Here is a 20,035-nt window from a genome sequence, read left to right as displayed (position 1 = left end):
GCCCCTAATTCCATTTTCCGTTTGTCCTTTCCAGGCCGCCAATCTCTAAGCTAGCCTTCGGGCATCTGCTAGGGGCAGGCCTCTTAAGACTGACTATCTCCACAAGCCTGCGGCGGCTCCTCCCTTGCCCCTCCCGCCTGGGCCGCTGCGGTCCCTATACCTTTAACAAACCTCCACGTGCTGTTAACCGCGGTGACAGCATTTCCTTGTCTCTCTGCTCCCGCCCCGGGAGGCGCCGTCCATTGGCTGCCGGGTTCCTCTGTTCTTGTTCTAATTGGCCTCGCTCCTGGAAAACTCCAACCAATGGCCTCTCCGCTCCCGGCTCCCTCCACCGACTCTGGCTTCCCATTGGCTCCCGTTGGCTCGGAGGACTTAGGCTGTCGGCCTGTCTTGGTGACTGGTAAATTCTTCCTTGCCGGAAGATTCCCCGGCTAAGACACTGGTTCCGAACCCAACGGAACCCAGCGCGGAGCCACGCCGGGTCACGTGGCCGGCGGCCCCATGACATTCTGGCTGCGGAGCGTCATTGTGACGTTTGGGCGACCCGCCGAGTGGCCCCGCTCTCTCCGCCACCTCTGCAGCCGCGGTGCTGCCATGGACCTAGGACCGATGCGCAAGACTTACCGCGGGGACCCAGAGGTGCCGCTGCCCTACAGGGCCTCCGCAGTCATCTCCCGAGGGGAGGGGCATGGAAGGGATCCCCTCGGGTTTCTGATCCACCTCCTGGGGCTCGGGGTTACCCCTATGGGAGAAGCGGGGGTTCAAAGACCATCAATGGGGGAGGGTTTCTGGAGAAACGAGGATGAAGGTGGACTCCAGAGGCAGCTCGTTATAGGCACTCAGGGCGCTCACTCGGGGATTGCCTGGGAGGAATCCTGCTGGTCGTTGGGCGCACTTCTTGGGCGGTTTACTCACGTCTCTGGGTCTCAGTTTCCTCGTTTCACAAGTAATATCACCGACCTCACGGGGATGTTATGGACTTTGATATTTGTAAAATACCTCTGTTGTTCAGTCGCCAAGTTGCGTCAGACACTTTGCAACCCCATGGACTGCACCGGGCCAGGATTCCCTGTCCTTGAGTATCTCCCAAAATTTGCTCAGGTTCATGTCCATTGAGTCGGTGATGCTATCTAACCATCTCATCCTTTGCTGCCCTCTTCTTTTGCCCGCTTTCTCCTTTTGCCTTCAATCTTTCCAGCAACAGGATCTTTCCCAATGAGTTGACTGTTTACATCAGGTGACCAAAGTAGTGAAGCTAGTTAAGTGCCTAGAACAGTGATAATCAGCTTGTTTAGTCACTGAGTCGTCTCCAACTCTTTGTGACCCCATGAACTGAAGCCCACCAGGCTCCTCTGTCCATGGAATTTCCCAGGCAAAAATACTGAAGTGGGTTGCCATTTCCAGGGCTCTTCCCGACCCAGGGATTAGAACACGTGTCTCCTGGATTGGCAGGCGGATTCTTTACCACTGAGCCACCTGGGAAGCTTGTTTGTTGTTTTTAAATGTAACTAGTTAATTTATTTTGTCTATTTTTGGTTGCTCTGGGTCTTCCTTGGGCAAAGGCTTCTCTCATTGGGGAGCATGGGGCTCTAGGTGTGCCGTCTTCCCATAGCTGCAGCCCATGGGCTCAGTAGCTGTGGCCCTCAGGCTGCTCCCCGGCATGTGGGATCTTCCCAGACTAGGGATCAAACCCCAGCGCCCTGCATAGGCAGGTGGATTTTAAACCACTGGACCCCAGGGAAGTCCATAAATGTTTGATAAATAAATAACACTTTGAGGAGGAGGAATAACTTACCCAGGAGTGCAGGAGAAAGCTCCTGGATCTTACTTCCTTTTCTCTCCTCAGAAGAGAAACCAAGAGAACTATTTTGGAATTAGGGCCCAGAGCCTGGTTACCAAATCTAGTTGCATGTGAACTTTTCCAGAAATGCTTGTCAAACATGCAGGTTTTCATTAAATCTCAGACTTGTTAGGGGAACCACTGACCCAAACTGCCTGCCCTGGCCAGGCCCCAAAGTAACCACTTGCATGAGTTATCTTAAACCAGAGGTCCCGGGAAGGAACATGGAACTAACAAGCTAACACCAACTAGAAGAATTTGAGAAAGGTCAAAAGGAGAGAGGAGACAGTCTGTATGTCCTACCCACCTCCCAGAATCCTTCTGACTGGAATCCATCTTGGCTGAGCAATGTGTGTGCCACCAGGAAGGACCCTGAGTCAGAATGATTGGCCAGAGACAACCCGGAAACCAACAACATCACCATGTGCAAGCCATGTGACAGAGCAGCCCTCCCGGGTCCCCTTACCCTGCTGCTTTCCACCCGGGCGCCCCGTCCCAATAAAGTCTCTTGTTTTGTCAGCAAGTGTACCTCCTCGGACAATTCATTTCTGAGTGTCAGACAAGAGCCCGCTCTCAGGTCCTGGAAGGGGTCCCCCTTCCTGCAATTGACCTGCTGAATGAGAATTTACTGGGTGGAGCCCAGGGTTGTTTTTTTTTTTTTTTTTTTTTTTCAGGCTTCCCAGGTGATAGGTTTGACATGAAACCCTGATTTGTCAAATTAGTCACCATTTTGAACCTGTTTTCTCACCTATAAGATGAGGCTAACAGAACCTTCCTGGGGACGGGTTTTTGTTATGAGGACTAAATGAGTTAACACTTGAAAAGTGCCTAGAACAGAGCATGTACACAGTAAACACTCTATGTGTTTGTTAAATGAAATAAAACTCTCCCTTCCCAGGCATTTGAGGAGACTCATCTGACCTCCCTGGACCCTGTGAAGCAGTTTGCTGCCTGGTTCGAGGAGGCTGTTCAGTGTCCTGACATAATGGAAGCCAACGCCATGTGTCTGGCTACATGTACGAGGTAGGCACAGCCGTGGGCCCTTCTGTAGGTGGGTACAGATGAAGTAGGAAACTTAGAAAGCTCTCAATTTGATGGATGACAACTTTGTGATTCTAGTTCTATTATTAACATGCTGTGTGACCTCAGGCAAGTAATTTGTCTTCTCTGGGCCTCAGTGTCCTTACCTGTAAACCAAAGATTACACTTGACTCAATTCCATTTAGTGATAAAATGTAGTGCCTCATTCATCTCTGCCCTTGATGCTTCCACCTCCCAGTACACACACCCTTGTCTCCCTCAGCTCCCAGTCTCCCCACTTCCCATCTGGGGAGGTAGATCTCCATAAAGCCATCTCCCTCTCTTGAAATCTAGTACAGTGCTGGTTTGTATCATTCATTTGACAATCAGTCATAAATTCTTTGAGACATCGCTTGTATTAGCCTCTTATTCAACTCTTCTTCCCCCTCCTCACTAAAGTGTAACTCTTTGGAGGCAGGGCTCTTGTACTGTGCCCCTGGATATCCCCCAGAGCTAGTTTGCTTGGGCCACCATAACAGACTGGGTGGATTAACAGAAACTTGTTTCCTCACAGGTCTGGAGGCTAGAAGTCCAAAATCAAGGTGCTATCAGAGTTGGTTTCTAGCAAAGCCTCTCTCGAGTCCTGGCTTACAGATGGCTGCCTTTCTGCTATGTTCTCGCATGGCCTTCCCTTTGTGTATGCAGGGAGAGAGGGAGTTCTCTGGTGTCTCTTCCTTTTCTTATCAGGACACCAGTCCTACTGGATTAGAGTCCCACTCTTATGATCTCATTTAACCTTAATCATTCCCTAAAGGTCCCATCTTCAAATACAGTCACATTGTGAGTGAGGGCTTCAAAAATGTTAGTGGAACCCAGTTGAGTCCATTATAGGGCCCTAGGCAACGGTGTCATGTTTGCACCTCTGGGACAAATGCCCATGGGCAGCTTGAGTGCCCAGAGAGTGCAGAATAAGGGGGCACAGGTGTAGGGGTGCTCAGACATCCTCTGGGGAGGGTCTCTGACCATGGTGCTCTGCTCTTTGCCCCAGAGATGGGAAACCGTCTGCCCGCATGGTGCTGCTGAAGGGCTTTGGCAAGGATGGCTTCCGCTTCTTCACTAACTTCGAGAGTCGAAAGGGAAAAGAGCTGGTGAGGGTTCACGGTAAATCCTTCCTGGGCCTGCAGGGTCCAGCCTTGGCTTGTTGGTCACCTACTCATGCCATCCCTGCCCCAGTCCACCTGTCAGCCGTGCTCAGGCACTGTCCTGACTAGAGGCCTTTGCACTTGCCTTCTCTCTGCTGTGAATGAGGGCAAGCCTTAAGCACCTCCACCTCCCTAGCTGTTTATCTGAGTAGCTCCTGTTTCTTCGGGTCTCAGCCCCCACATCACCTCCTCATGGAAGCCTCTGGACTCCCAGGCTGAGCCAGCCCCTCTCACTGTTTGCGGTCACTATAATTTACAAATTTCCTTTCTGCCATTGTTTTAGTTTCTAACTGCATGTATTTGGGGGGTTATGTGATCAATGTTTATGTCCTCTGCTAAACGGTAAGCTCTGTGGGGGCGGGGCTGCCTCTGAAGTGTCTCTGTTACACCCCCAGCACCTCTCCTGGTGTTGAGCACAGAGCTGGCACTTCATATGCATTCAGTTAATGAATCCAAAATGAGTAGCCCTCCCCAAGTCCAGTGCAGTCAAATGTGCATTTCAGAGGATTTGCAAATCTGTGGGTGAGAGACATGGCAAGCCTCACTTTGGAGTCCATCTGGCTGAGGTTTTCAGTGCAGGTCTTCCATTGACTCTGTGAACCCAGGCATGTTACTGAAGCTCTCTGAGCCTATCTCCACACCTGTAATAGTAGGCCTACCTTTGAGAACTTAATGAGATGCTACGGTAAATGCATCTTCAGTGGGCCTGCGTGGTGCAGACCCCCTACCTTCCCCCTGTGCTCAGGCATCCTCTCTCCTGTCCTGATGACTGTCTGTGGATTCTCTTCCGCTTCCAGGACTCGAATCCCTTTGCTTCCCTTGTCTTCTACTGGGAGCCCCTGCACCGTCAGGTGAGTGAGCATTCCTGGGAGAGCCGGGGGTGGACTGGAGGTAGGAGGGACCTGAGTTTATGGATGAACCTGGTGAAGGTCCCCAGGCTGCGCAAACATCCTGCCTTTCAAATGGCTCTCACTTAGCTGGGCTACCTGGAGTCAGGTGCAATAGGGCAGTGGCTAAAGAGAAGAACAAAGAAGACGGGCCAGTGCTGATTGGGAGGGCAGGTGGCTTTGAATGCTGTCTAACCAAGGCCATTCCTGGGCAGGTGCGTGTGGAGGGGCCCGTGAAGAAGCTGCCTGAGGAGGAGGCTGAATGCTACTTCCACTCCCGCCCCAAGAGCAGCCAGATTGGGGCTGTGGTCAGTCACCAGAGTTCCGTGATCCCAGATAGGGAGGTAAGTGGGGCTTCTCCTTAGCCCTTTGAGTGGTTGGTGCCTTGGCTCAGCCCCAGAGGCTGTCCCCAGGGGATGCCAGGGCTCTCTCTTTCCAGCAAAGTGAAATGGATGGGAAAGTGGGGGGTGTGAATATGGGGAGCAGGGAACAGGCCTCCTGTGTCTGTCTGACCCTCCTGTTGAACTGTGCCCGTGGAGGTCACCTGTGTCCCCAGCCTGGCACAGAGCACAGGCCCTATAAGTGGTGATTCAATGAAGCACTGACTGAGTCTGGCCCTTTCTTCATTTCCTTCCCCTGGACAGTATCTGAGAAAGAAAAATAAGGAACTGGAGCAACTCTACCAGGAACAGGAGGTGCCAAAGCCAAAATACTGGTGAGTGATACCGGGGGTCACCTAGAAAGGGACACTGGGACCCTCATGCTTCCCTGAAGCCATGCTGTCCTTGGAATTCCAGATACACTCCTCCCTGGCAACCCTTGTCAGATGCATGCCAGCAGCTTCCTTCACGGGACTCTGGGATGGTGTGGAGGGTGGTGGGGGTTGCCTGGTTAGAAAGATGCACAGAGCACCAAACCGTCTACTTCTCCTTATAGGGGTGGCTACATCCTGTACCCAGAGGTGATGGAGTTCTGGCAAGGCCAAACCAACCGCCTGCATGACCGGATCGTCTTTCGACGAGGCCTACTAACCGGAGATGCCCCTCTGGGGCCCATGACCCACCGAGGGGAGGAAGACTGGCTCTATGAGAGACTAGCGCCCTGACTCCCAATCTTTTGGCACGGAGTGGAGCTGGGGCCAGTGCCCCAGAGAGGGTATGGGATGGGGGGCCAGACCTTTCTAAACTCAAGCCATTTCCCTTCCTGCCTCTGACATTCAGGGCCCTTCAGTGTTCACCCTTAGAATTCTCCGTAGTCAGCTAGTCTAGTGGAGTTTAACAGTGGCACAGACGGTCACAAATGGAAAATCTCGTAATTTTCTTCTCCACCTTAACTATGATTTATTGGAATAGCTCCCTCTAGGGGTGGAGCTGATGTCATTCCCTTTTCCGGTGACAGGGGGTGGGCCCCCAGCAGCCTTGTCTGTTATCACATGACAGAGTCTGGCCAGAGCCAATTGCACCCGAGGCAATCTAGTCAATCAGTTTTTCTTTTCTTTCAAATTTGAAATTTGAAACCTAGAGACTCAGAGCATCGGAACCGTTGTAGCCGCCAAGTAAATAATGGCAGCCTAGAAACAGCAACTTCTGGCTGCTGCTCTTGCAAATTCCCTGAATGATCCACGGATCCCTCCTTCCCATGCCTGGGGTTGTGCAATTCCTCCTTCTACCTCAGAAAACGCCCATTATCTCTTTAAAAAAAGAGAGAGGTTTTTTTTTTTTTTTTTCTTGGCTTAAACCAGTCAGAATTGATTTGCTTGCAACGAAAAGAACCTTAACTAACTCACTTACTAGTAGGATATTTTTAAACCTCTTACCCAACTGATAGCTGCCCTCCATTATCTGAAGAGGAGCAATGTGGAAAAGAGACTAAATTTATTCTCTGTAGCTCCAAAGGACCCATAGGTGGAAGTTACATGAAGTTAGATTTTATCTCAGTATGGGAAGAAATTTCAATTGGGGCTGCCTAAGACGGAGTAGGTTAGGTAGTGAGTGTTCTGTCCCTGTCTGACAGGAGTTTTGTAGAAGAAACTCATGCTAGTACCTGTGGTCAGGAAGATTTTCATCAGGCCTTACTTTCCACATTTGTTTATAAAAACTTGATGTATGTGAGGGCTTTCCAGGTGGTACTCGTGGTAAAGAACACACCTGCCGGTGCAGGAGATGTAAGCGATGTGGGTTCGATCCCTGGGTCTGGAAGATCCGCTGGAGGAGGGCATGGCAACCCACTCTAGTATTCTTGCCTGGAGAATGCCATGGATAGAGGAGCCTGGTGGGCTACAGTCCTTGGGGGTCTCGAAGAGTCAGACACGACTGAGTGACTTAGCACAGCACATATGTATGTGAAATACATATATACATACATTTATATGTATTTCTTTTTCCAGATATAAAATTAAATAATAGAGCTTATACTTTTCTGACACGTATCCCTTTACCTCCCTGCTACCCCTACTGATGACAACTCCTAGGTCACTGGTTTTCACTGGAATTACCCAGGAGCTTTAAAAACCCTGCTGCTCAGTCCCACTCTCAGAGGTGATTTGACCAGTGTGAGTGCAGCCAGGGCTTGGGGAAATTTCAAAAGTCCTTGGGAATTCTGTGCAGCCAAGGTTGAGAGCCCATGTTAATAGATCCTTGCTACTTGGAGTGGGGCTTCCCTTGTGGCTCAGGTGGTAAAAAAATCCGTCTGCAATGCAGGAGATCTGGGTTTGATCCCTGGATTGGGAAGACCCCCTGAAGACGGGAAAGGCTACCCACTCCAGTATTCTGGCCTGGAGAATCCCATGGACTGTCTAGTCCATGGGTCGAAAAGAGTCAGACACGACTGAACGACTTTCATTCACTTGAAGTGTAGTCCACAGGCCTGCAGCTTTGGCTTCCCCTGGGAGCCTACCCCAGATCCATTGAATCCCACGCTGCTTTAAACAAGACCACCTCCGCTTCCACGTAACTAGATTAGCCTCAACCTCTAAACCAACCACTTCTGCAGCTGGATTCTTTGGTAGCACTTGGCTGAGGCCTGTGCTGACCTATAGTCTTTGTCTTTGAGCACAAGTCTGGTGACCAGGGATAACGTGGATGAGTGGCCTCCAGGCTGCGGAGAGGAGCCAGGCTGGGCAAATGTTTGCTGTGACTAAGCCAGGATCAGAGAACTGACTGTTTGCATACATTGGCCATTGAGCTTGCAACTCTGTAAACTGTGCTTCATTCCACTGTATGGGTGTGTGCTTTGGCGTCTGTTACTGACTGCCTCCTCCAAGAGCGGCCCTCTGGGTGTTGACCACCCCCCACCCCCCACCCCCACCGGCTTCCTTAAGCCGGGGGGTGCAGGAAGGCACAATGCGGCCACTTGCAGGAGAGGGTGCTGGAGTGCCCTTCCCTACCTTGTCCTCTTATGGGGTCTGTGTATACCCCTGCTTTGAGCCTGGTCTCAGCTGTTCCTTTCCTTTCCTCTGTCTGACAGTCCCCGTGCCAAGTCTAAAATAAAAGCTCATCAGCCATGCATGATGTAAATATTCAATCTAGCCTGGTCTCGTCCCCCGCCCCCGATGTTTGAGGGGATTTGGAAGAATTTAAGCAGCTCCTCCTACCTGGCTTCTCCACTTGGGGAAGTTGGGTGTCCAGCAGGGGGAGCCCGATGCCCAGGGTTGGCCCCTTCTAGGCAGCACAGGCCAGTTCTAGTCGGCCCCTCCTGCCCGCCTCTCTCCCCTCTTGGGTCCTGTCCCAGTGAAACTGTGGTCAATAACCGTAGCCTCTCCCTCTCCTGCTCATATTTTCTTATTTGCACTCTCGCTTCCTCCTCCTCTGGCCTGGTGAACACTTGTGGCTGCCTGGGCGCTGACTTCCTGGGCAGCCAGGTCTTTGGCTGTTATTACCTCCCCCAGCCCATCCGTCCATCCCTTAACTTAGGGATATGTGTGGAGTTTTCATGGGAGATTCTGTGGCCATCACTTTGGGGCCGTGGAGTGGAGCGGCATGCACAGGGTTGAGGAACGCGCAGACCCTCTCACCTAAGAGGGAAAATAGTGATGGTTGCCAGTATGAAACAGAACCACAGGTCAGTGGCCTGGGGCCCAGCCTCTCACCCCTCCCCACCCCTTGCCTCAGGGAACCTCAGGATGGCTGAAGCGGCAGGTGCCTGTGGTTTAGGGTCTCACCCTTGGAGTTGGTTGGCTTTTACTCACTGGTTCCAGATTCTGGGCGGCCCCCACAGAGGATGCTTGCCTCCCAGGACCCCAAGGCCCAGGCACGGCCCTCTCTCCCCACCTCCCCACTGCAGGTGACTGTACTCCTTTCCTTGTTCTGAGCCTCAGTTTCCCTTCCCCGTTGTTCATTTGCTCAGTCCTGTCCGACTTTTTGCAACCCCATGGACTGCAGCTTGCCGGGCTTCCCTTCCCTGAGCAGATAAAAACCCAGTGTGAAGGGGGCTGTGTGGTGTGGCAGCCATATGCACAGGTCTGGCCTCAGCCCCAGCTTTGCCACTAGGAACCCCTGACCCAGGTCTGGTGACTTGATCTCTTAAGCCTCAGCTAATGCAGCTGGAAAACTAGAAAACGGTGATAATAACAGCACCTGTGATGAGAGGGTTACAGGAGGAACTTCGTGGGGGTACTCGCCACAGAGCTGGCTGATTATAAACCCTCTGAGTATCAGCTGCTAACTCTGGGCAGAGCTGCAGTCGGTGGAAAGTCAGCTCCTCCATGGGAGGCTTTACAGACCGAATGATTGTGGGGACCCTAGAAAGTTACATGTGGTGGGGAGGGATGGGGAAGAGGCTTGGGGGAAGGCCATACACCTGAGCCCACCTTCCCTCCTTCCAGTCCCTGGTCTCCCTCCCTCTTCTTCAGAGTTCCCTCTGGCCTGGGTGAGGCCAGCTAACAAAGGCCCCCTTGTACAGGTCTGTTTGTTTTGGTAAATGTCCTGAGTAACCTCCCTGGGGTGGCCCAGCAGTCTGCGAGGAGCTGACCTGGAAGCCACAGAATCACATTGTTTAGTTGTCACCTCGGTCTCTCTCTGTTCCCACCATGAGCTCCAGAGATTTGGCCAATTTTTTTCCAGTTCTCAGCTCCTGGGGCTTGAGGAGGGTCTAGACCTAACAGCATAGGGAGTAAGCTCTCTCTTCATCCTTAAACGGAAGCATGAGCTGTGGTGGAGTTCCTTCATAAAAGAAAGGGAAGGAAACTGATATTTATTGGGCACATACATAAGACTATTTATGGGTCACGTAATACCATGTACGTGTGCTAAGTCACTTCAGTCATGTCCGACTCTTCACGACCCTTTGGACTGCAGCCCTCCAGGCTCCTCTGTCGCTGGGATTCTCCAGGCAAGAATCCTGGAGTGAGTTGCCATGCCCTCCTCCAGGGGATCTTCCCAATCCAGGGATCAAACCTGCATCTCCTGTGACTCCTGCATTGCAGGTGGATTCTTTACCGCAGAGCCACCAGGAAAGCCCTATACTGGCCACTCTCTGTGAAATAGATATTAGTACAGCCCCTTTTACGGAAGAGGAAGCTGAGGCTCAGGGATTTTGTTGTTGCTTTTTAATGTTCCCCAAATCACCGAGCTGCTAAAGGAGGAACCAGACTTTGAATCTGGATCCCAAACTAAACCCCTGAGATTTGGGGGTCAGTCACCAGAGGTCGGCTCCATTCTCTTGGAGCACCTGAAAGCCTTTCTGTTGCTGAGGTGTAACTAGTTCCTTCCTTTGCTCTCTCCATCTCCAGATGCTAAGATGGCTTGGTGGTGAAGTTAGGGCCCCATGCATTATATTTTTTCACCTGGGGGTCTTTCCTGATGCTCAAAAGGAACAGTTTTAACACAAAGTAAAAAAGAATAAACTCATGAAAAACAGCATCTCAGTAAATGTAAGACAAGAGCGTACATAGTTTCTCTGCTTTTGCAGCATTGTTTATTACAAAAAGAAACCTACGATTCTTTTTTTTCTTTTAAAGAAAATTCAAGGCTCCAGGACTCATCTCTGGGGCTGATCCATCTTAAATACTAGTAGGGGTAGGAGGGCTCCTGCCAGAACTTCCCACCCCCTTTCCAAGTTTGGACCCGAGGGGCAGTGTACTTTCCCTTTGAGGGTGCATGCAGAACTTGTGGGGTCCCTGGTCCGGCCTTCTGCAGCACCTCCTAGGGAGTGCCAGTGTCCCCTCCCCGCACACACCTGGGGGCAAAGTTCCAGGAAGTTTCCCACTTGACATAGGAGGTGAGCTCAAGTTCATCATCTCCACCTCAGCTCCAGGAAACCACCCCCATCACGTGGCTTCTGGAAAATGCACTCAGAATTGATCCAGAGAATAATCACAGGTAGAGAAAGTAGAGGGAGCAGTCATTTAAACTCACCCTTGACCCTGTGCCCCAGCAGGGGGTGAGCTCTGTCCGGATCCCTTGCTCCATTCCTTCCACGCCCACCTCCCTGCTGCTGCTGCCAGTGCCTCGAGGAGGGCTGTCCTTCCCAAGTGGGACTTTTCAACCTTGAACTGAAGTGCCTTTGTATGTGGCGGGGGAGGGCAGGAGGACCTGGGATCTCTCAGGCCTTCCAGAAAGCCAGAGCACATAAATACAAACCTAAAACCAGACATTTCCTGCCAGCAGGCATCAAGTCCCCCCACGGCTTCAGCTGTGGCCAAAGAGGCCAGCGTGGTGAGCTCCCATCTCAGACCCAGCTGATGGCAGGGAGCGGGCAGGTGGTAGTGTCCTCCTCAGCCCCCTTCACTGTCCTTTGCCCTCCCTGTCATCAAAGAGGTTAGGGTTCTCCGCTAACGAGGCTCGGACCTTTTTCTTCTCCTTGAAGCGGCCTGAGTTGGAGACTTTGACGTGCTTGCCCTTGGTGTTCTTGTCCACAATCTTCTCCAGGCGGGTGTTAAAGTTGCTGCTGGGGCTCCCGCTCTCAGGCCTCGGGGGCTCCGCACCACCCTCAGTCTGGGTGTAGGAGTCAGGGATCTCATACAGCACTTTGGGAGTGGATTTCTTTTTCCGCAGGAAGGTCAGCTTCCACCAACCAACTTCGGTCATGGCGTTCCCAGACCTGAGGGTGGGGCTTCCTGCAGGAGCAGGGGGTGTAGAGAAAGCAGTCAGTGGGGAGAAGGGGTAGGGGCCTTGGAGCAGCCCTTTCTAGTCTCCCAACCAGGCTTGAAAGAATTGAAGGTAGGGTCAAGTGAACCCAGGATTCAGGTCAGCCATGCAATCCTTTTGGTGAACATGAGGAGAGAGAGGGGTCTGGGGAAGAGGCAGTCAAGAAAACATCTACGGGGACGCCATCTGAGCCAGGCAGACGGGACAGTGGGACAGCTACACACCGCTGCCGGGCAGCTTAACACTCCAGGCCCCTTGGGGCTGCAGGAGGGTGAATAACTTGCCGGGTCATAAGCAGCTGGGCCTTGGCCACCTTCCCAGGCTCTTCCCGCTATGCCTCCAGGCCCTGCTGCCAGGAGCAGACAGGTGATCAGCTGGTATCAGATGGACAGAAACACCCTATGCATTTTCTTTGCAATTCATTACAAAATTAAACAGGATTTGTGATGTTCAGAGTAATTTGGACTTCCCTGTGGTCACCACCGGGGCTGAAGAAGCAGCTGGGGTTTTTCTAAGGGAGAGAAACATCAGGCTGGGAGTGGGAAGTCCCGAGAACTGTTCCAGCCTTGTGACCTCTGGCAAGGTACATCTTTGGACCTCAGTGTCCGCACCTGTCCTTTCCAGACCTAACGTTCAGCTCTAACGTTCATCCTTGCCCACGAGGTAGACGTGCTTTGCAAAGTAAAACTTATTAAGGGGTGGTTCCCTTTCCCCATACAGCTTCCATAAGGACAGGAGTTCGAAGGGAAACTGAACACTTGGAGGGAGGTTTGGTGGGGCCAAGAGGTACATGTGGGGTCTGGTTATCACAGGCTGGACCCTCCATAAGGATACCCCATGAGAGGTGGGGCAGGGGTCTGAAAGCCAAGCTTCTCCACTGACAATGTGATGTGTCCTGACACAGTAGTGGCCTCACCTTTTACTATTCCATGAAGTTGCTGCCTGAGCTGGTGTAAGTTTTGGCAGATGAAGTTATCTGGACACCACAAGAAAAAGAGAGTATAGGCTAGAGATATCACGATCAATGAAAGAGCAGGCAGAGTGATGAGAAATGGAAACATCTTTGGGCCTGGAGAGGTTGGTGGTCTGATTTTCAGAACTCCGTGGTATTGTTGCAGGGAGAAGTCAATACTGGCTCCATATTGAAACTGTTTCCTTGACTTGCTTTCCATTGCTTTTGTTATTATAATCATACATAATGGCCTGTCTCAGAGAATCCTGCCCCTCTGCCTGACTGTTAAACTAAAGTGCCTTTGTTCAGAACCCTGTCCACCCATAGATGGTAGGAAGGAAGAACCTCACACATCCCCTGCCTGAAGCTTGCCATTCTAGGAGATATTTGCAAAATTAATGGCCCTTTTACTGTTTCCTCCTCCCTGCCATCTCTGATCCATAAAATAACCTGGCATTCAGACCCTGAAAAGATGGTTATTTTGAAACGTTAGTCTGTCATCTTCTTGGTCAGCTGGCTTTCTGAATAAAACTATTCCTTTGCCTCAACACCTCGTCTCTCCAACTCATTGGCCTGTCATGTCGCGAGCACAGCAAGCTTGGACTCAGTATCAGTGTGAGCTGTGCAAGTCCTGAGGAGGAGGGTGCAATAGCCACAGCACACCGGAAAGTTCGATGATCAACCAGGCCAAGTTCAGGCAAATGTATCACCCACTTTTAAAAACTAGTGGTCTTAACTACATTTTCTAAAAAGACCTGAAGAAATATGACAAATGATTAATACTGGTTTTCTTTATGTAGTAGGAATATGGGATGGTTTCTCCTCTCTCTATATATATATATTTTTTGATTCCCAGATTTTCCATAATGAGCCTAGAGTTTTTTTTTTTTTTAGAGGGGGAGCAGATCAAATTCATAAACAATGAAAGAGGGACTTCCCTGGGAGTCCAGTGGTTAAGACTCCATGCTTCCAATGCAGAGGGCATGGGTTTGACTTCTGGTCAGGAAACTAAGATCCCACATGCTGTGCAGTTCAGCCAAAAAAGTATTTAAAAAGAAAAATAAAGAAAGAAATGAAAGCAGGATGCTGACCTAAGCTTGAAATGAACTGAGTGCCTGCATCCATGGCCTCCTTGTTGTGGTTGTCCCCTGGCCCTGCCTATATCCATCCACTTGCCCAGAGCAAGGGGATTCCTCCCCACCTCTCTGTCCAGGAAGCAGATGCCACTTTGTCAGCTCTGTCCCTCGAGCTGAGCTCAAGAAGCAAGAAAATCCCAAGGAGATCTAGTGCAGCTCCCACTTAGAAAGTGAAGGAGGGGTGAGTGGTCAGGTAAATACTTTTAGGGCACCCTGGAGAGGTGGTGCACCAAGGAGACAGCCTGAGAGCTTTGCTTTGGCAGCCTGCCCCACCTGGGCTTAGCACAGCCTTGCACAGAACCTGGTGTTCCAGAATGGGTTTCTGGAAGGAGCCGTGGGGAGGGCCAGGAAGGAGGGACAGGGTGCTTGCTTGGCCTATGGTTGCCCCAGTCACCACCTGGTCTGGGGCAAAACCCACAACCCCACCACGGCCCATCTGGGACTGCTAAGGAACTTGGGGAATGGAGGATTCAGCTCCTGAAACAACAGTAACCACCAAACTGCCTTGCTCTATGAGAGTACCCTCTGCTTGTGCCACTTAAAATATACCACTTTAACAGGTATTAGAACTCGGCATGCATGGGTCTTAACTCTACTTGGAGTAAAGGGAGCCACTTGTCAGAAAACCAGAGAGAGAGGTCAGAGTAGCCCTTGGGTCCTGCCCTGGAGGACCCAAGGCACTATGGCACCAATTTATTGGTGCCCTTGGCTCCCGGCCTTGAATTCTGGTCTCTCCAAAATGCTTTCTGCTAGGCTTTGCTGTCCCTTCTGTCCAGGAGGACATGACACGCCAGTAAGCAGGTGTTTAGCCCTTTAAGCAAGGCTAATCTATGGAAATCTGAATTTGCAGAACAGATAAATTAGCAGACTATTCTTTGTTTTTCAAAATAAGGGGGCTATAAGATTCTTTTAAATCGTGAGCTACCTCAAAATAGTGTAAAATCTGATTTTAGAGAAAAAAAATGTGACACAACAGTCAAACTTCCCAGGTATCCAAAGTTGCAAAAAGCCAGAGGCCAACAGTCACATGCCCATGTGTAGTCACAGGAGGCTAGAGGGACCTGGGGGAGGGGATGTACTTGGAATTTTGAACAGACTCAGCAGTTGGTGATATACCTGCTTCTGCAGGGCCTGAGCAGGCACACTGAGGGCAAGGCCCTTGCCCCAGGGCCTTGTAATCCATCAAATGATAAAAATCAGCCCTGAAGATGCAAGTTACACCTCCACTGTTTGCACAGTTTAGGAATCCACAAGGGCCTCACAGGATAGCCTGCCACCCCCTGCCTATGGTGGTCAGCACCCTGGCAGGCATGTGGGCACCCCAGGACAGCTTCCACCATGCCAGCTGGGTTCTGTGAACTGCCCTAAGGGCCTTGCCCAGACTGGGTTGGGCTCCTTCTGAGCTGGAACAAGTTAACCATTGACTGGGGTGGAGGTGGAAGGCTGGAGAGGGGGTTGAAGGGGCGAGTCGGCTTCCTGCTGTAAGACAAAACTCAGAACCTCTATTCCTTGCATCTCTGCACGGCCCCTGTGGTACTTCTCCACTCTGCGTGACACTCAGGTACCCTGGAGAGGACAGGGATATATTCCTACCAGACAGCCAGAAACATCCTCCAGTGGGAGAGGGGGTAGCAGGTGGTAAGCTCCTGTCCAGCAAGAGTTAATAGATCACTGCTCTGGAGTAAAGCTTTCCCAGAAGGAGCTCTGTTGGAGGCCTGGATTGACTCCAAGAAGACAGTGGGATGAATCGAGCTCTGCCTGCCCACCTATAGAGAGATGGGAGCTGGCATGTCTGGTCCCCCTTCCCAGCTGGGCGTATCAGCCATGGAAGCAGAACTGAGCCCCCGGACAGAGGTCCATGCCTTGGTTTCCCCTCCCGCCCACCCTCTGCCGGTACCTGTGAGCCCGACTGCTGGGAGGCTGGAGGCGAGAGCTTTCTAGAGAAGGAGCTGAGTGCAGGAGCTGCGCCCCGGGAGACTGGGGGAGGTGGGGGTGCCTCCGGACTGCCACGCCAGGCAAGGTTCAGGCTGGGAGAGCTGGGTAGGAGCAGCTGTGCAGCAGGTGCGGAGAAACAGGTGCAGGAGCGGTACCTGCTCCGCTGTGGCTCCGGGAGTCAAGGTGAACCTGAAACCCAGCCCCTCCCGGCTAAGTAAACAGAAGCAGAGGCCGGCTCAGCTGATGAATATTCATTACCCCAGAAATCCAATCCCAGCGCCCCTGCACCCACCCAGAAGCCAGGGTCCTCCAGGGACCGCCTGGCCAGAAGGAGGGAACCCCAGGGGAAATCGGGGTGGGGAGAACTGGGGGTGGGGAGCCTCCCGCCTCATTCTGCCACCCTCGGGTGCCTGTTTGCACCCCCAACCGTAATTGAGGTCACCCCTACCTGTTTCAAGCCCCAAAGAGGCCAGACCCCTCTCCAGCATGAACTGCCACCTGGACATTTCCCCAGGCACAATCCGGAAAGGGTTAAGGGCCGCTGCTCCCGTTGGCGGGAGAAACGGGTGCACCCAGCTCCTTTGAACTCCGGAGTCGAAACCAGTCCCTGGTTAAACTGGTTGGCAGACCGGTTCCCAGGCTGCCTGCTTCCACCCCAAGCCTCAGGCGGGTGCTGGGTGGGAGGCTGTGGTTCCCTCCTGACCCCAAGGCTTTTCCTCAAGTTCTCCCTAGAAGGGGGTTGAATGGCACCAGATCCTCCTTAGGCCAGTTCTCAGACCCACTGCAACCTCAAGTGTCTACATCCCCTCCTCCCTCGCTTAGAAGCAATCTTCAAAGACCTTGAAATTCTGCCTTCCGCCATGGACTGTGTCCCATTCCAGGACCGAGGAGATCCAGAGGTGGGGGTGGGGTGGGGGGTGGGCACCGGGTAGAGGGAAAGCGTATAATTCCCCATCCTTGGCACTCCCTCCAAGTTATAGTCTAAATTCTAATTACCAACTCTCAAACCTGCCCACATCTTCAGCACTGAGTTGACATGGTTCAGCTTCTCACGGCCTCTGGAGTTCGTGTTGGCCTCCACCCTAAACAGCCCCTGTGTCCCTGGGCCTCAGGCGGACCGTCCTGCAGAGGCTCCCCATGGCCCACAATGGAACCCACTTGGCCTGGCCCTCCTAGTCTGCACTTTCTCTTCCAAACTCTCCCTGAACGTGCACACAAGGCCTTTCTCTTCCTACCTTCCTTAGTAAGGAAGCTGTCTAAGAGGACGAGATTAGGAATGGTCTCCCCACCCCCTGAGTAAACCAAGACAAACTCCTATTCATCCTTCAAGGCCTAAATTATTATGCCCCCTACTCCCCAGAGAATTGTCTTACTCCTACTGGGCTTACTCACATGCTTCTATTTAACATGCCATATGCCATGATTGATTAAGTGTGCACATACACACATATACATATATAGTAATGTAATGATCGAGTCACGTATTTGCCTCCCTTAGAGAATGTTAGCTCCTTGAGAGAAATATCCTATGATATCCCTTATATGTAGAATCTAAAAAAAAATGAAACAAATGAACTTATTTACAGAACAGACTCACAGACTTAGAGAAGGAAGAGGATGAGGGGAAAGGATAGTTAGGGAGCTTGGATCGACATATACACACTATATTTATTTTAAATGGATAACCAATAAGGACCTATTGTACAGCACAGGGAACTCTGCTCAAGGTGACGTGGAAGCCTGGATGGGAGGGAAGTTTGGGGGAGAATGGATACATGTGTGTGTGTGTATATATATATATGGTTGAGTTCCTTTGCTGTCCACTGGAAACTGTTACAACATTGTTAGTCAGTTATACTCCAATATAAAATAAAAAGTTAGAAAAAAAAAAAAAGAATGTTAGCTCCTTGAGCCCAGAGTGGTCTGTCACTGATACAGACCTGGCATACAGTTAGTACTTAATGCAAACTTTAAAATGCAAATAAGAAATAAAAGTATTGTCTTTAAGAAATTCTTAATGCAGCCACTTGTCCCAGGTAAATGTGAGAGAAAACCCATTTATTTCACTTCTGGTGGTTTCAGCTACAGCACACTTGCTGATATGTCCTCAGCTCCCTGGGGATCTATGAGAATTAAGGATATTATTTTGTAAGGTTCTCCTGACTCTCGTGAGAGGTATACACAGCTGTCCCAGGAAGATTTCTAGATCTGTCACTTTCTCCGAAAGCCTGGTTGAGAGTCAGTGTCCAGTCCAGAAGATACAGAAGAGGCTAAAAACTTAACTGAGGTGTTGGGAAAACAGTAGAAGGATGATGGGATGAGCATTAGTCTGGGGACTGTAACCAAGGGTCAGGACACCGTTTCCATCTGTACAGGAGGAAGGGGCTTGTGCTGAAAACACTCGCTCCCTTCCCCCGTCTCACCCCACACCACCCTGCTTCAAAATCCAGGCCTTTCTGATGTGTGGGATCCAGAGGGGGCAGAATTCTGTTCTCTCAGCTCCACTCTGGAGGAAGCACCCCAGTGGGTGGGATTTAAGCGAATGCCTACGTGACCTGCCCTTCAGAGAAGGCCAGCAGGGCCAGGTACAGGAGCAGAGGCCAGCCCCAGCTCCCCATCCTGGGAGGGACCAGCCTGGGAAGTTAGGCCCAACCCCTGACCTTTAGTAGGTTTATTTCTGGGAGGAGCAGGGTTGGGAGGAGAGTTTGAGATAAGGCTATAAACTATGACTATCCCTTAAACAGATCACCCCCACAAGGCTGGTGTATTGTTTTCTAGAATTTTCCACCTTTTAACACACCTTCTCAAAACTAGGTTCAAGTGTGATATTTCAAACACGAACATGAAATGTGCAAGTTTTCAGAAATGTGTCCTTGTTGGGTCAAGCAAGTTAAAATACACCTAAGGGAGTCTCAAGGACCTTGGTGCCCTGTTAGACACACAGCCAGGGGGCCCCGTTGGGTTGCAGATCTAATCTGGCCTGAAAGATCATTCCTAGTTTGTTGACCTCTGCCCAGAGGGTAGATCTAGGCTCCAGGGATATTTATTTCCCAAAGCAGGGAGAAGGGAGGGCCTGCCATCCTCCTCAGCACTCCCCTTCCCTTGGAAGGCCAGGAGATGAGAGAGTCTGGGGGTGGCCAGCCTGGTTGAGAGGCAAGTGGGACAAGGCCATAGACTGGTCTCCAGAAGCTATAGCAGGTGCAGCCGGGAAGAGGGCAAGGCAGGTCTGAGGCGGGTGTTGAGGTTGCCACTGGAGGGGCTGCCGTTGCTCTCCTTCCAGGAGACCTCAGTGGGCAGTGGGAATATAAGCAGCCACTATTCATGTGGACTGTGCAAATACTTAGAACGCTGAATCCTCACTGCACCCTAAGATAGAGCCTCTGAGTGGGCTCACCAACTTGCATCCCCACCAGCAATTTTCCTATTACTCTTTGTATTAGTTCCCTGGCTAATTAGTCCTGTGGCTGCTGTAACACATTACTACAGACTCGATAGATGTAAACAACAGAAATGTATTCTCTAAAATTTCTGGAGGTCAGAATTCCAAAGTCAGTTTCACTGGCCAAGACCAAGTTCTTAGCAGGGTCATGATCACTCTCGAGTCTCCAGGGACAGTCCGTTCCTTGCCTCCTCCAGCTTCTGGTGCCTGTAGGCATTCCCTGGCTTGCAGCCACATCACTCCCATCTCTGTCTCCATCCTCAGGTCACCTTCCCCTCTTCCATGCTGTCTAATCTCTCTCTCTCTCTTTTTATAAGAGTACTTGGGAGAGGGACTTCCCTGGTGGCCCAATGGTTAAGAATTCACTGGCTATTGCAGAGGACACAGGTTGGATTCCCAGATTCCCATGAAGCAGCTAAGTCTGTGTGCTACACCTGCTGAAGCCCAGACCCTAGAGCCGGTTCTCTGAAACAAGAGAAGCCACCACACAAAGAAGCCTGTGCATCATAGCTAGAGGGAAGCCCCTGATTTCTGAAACT

The 20,035-nt window shown here is 51.3% G+C and overlaps 2 protein-coding genes across 2 annotated transcripts; one reads left to right on the top strand and one right to left on the bottom strand.

Moving 5' to 3' along the window:
- Positions 1-347: 347 nt before the first annotated feature.
- On the top strand, positions 348-8,453 carry PNPO (pyridoxamine 5'-phosphate oxidase). Its single transcript, XM_061143846.1, has 7 exons — positions 348-639; positions 2,739-2,863; positions 3,909-4,008; positions 4,860-4,913; positions 5,165-5,293; positions 5,594-5,664; positions 5,886-8,453. The coding sequence occupies exons 1-7, from the start codon at positions 502-504 to the stop codon at positions 6,052-6,054; spliced, it is 786 nt and encodes a 261-aa protein (XP_060999829.1). The 5' UTR covers positions 348-501; the 3' UTR covers positions 6,055-8,453.
- A 2,383-nt stretch (positions 8,454-10,836) lies between these two features.
- On the bottom strand, positions 10,837-16,259 carry PRR15L (proline rich 15 like). The gene is made up of 2 exons (XM_061143849.1): positions 16,020-16,259; positions 10,837-12,003 (listed from the first exon to the last, which is right to left on the bottom strand). Exon 2 carries the CDS (start codon positions 11,972-11,974, stop codon positions 11,672-11,674), a length of 303 nt encoding a protein of 100 aa, XP_060999832.1. The 5' UTR covers positions 11,975-12,003; positions 16,020-16,259; the 3' UTR covers positions 10,837-11,671.
- Between the last annotated feature and the right edge of the window lie 3,776 nt (positions 16,260-20,035).

Source organism: Dama dama, chromosome 5 (genome assembly GCF_033118175.1).
Source record: "Dama dama isolate Ldn47 chromosome 5, ASM3311817v1, whole genome shotgun sequence".
NCBI classification, from domain to species: domain Eukaryota; kingdom Metazoa; phylum Chordata; class Mammalia; order Artiodactyla; family Cervidae; genus Dama; species Dama dama.
This window is presented reverse-complemented; position numbering and strand designations above follow the sequence as displayed.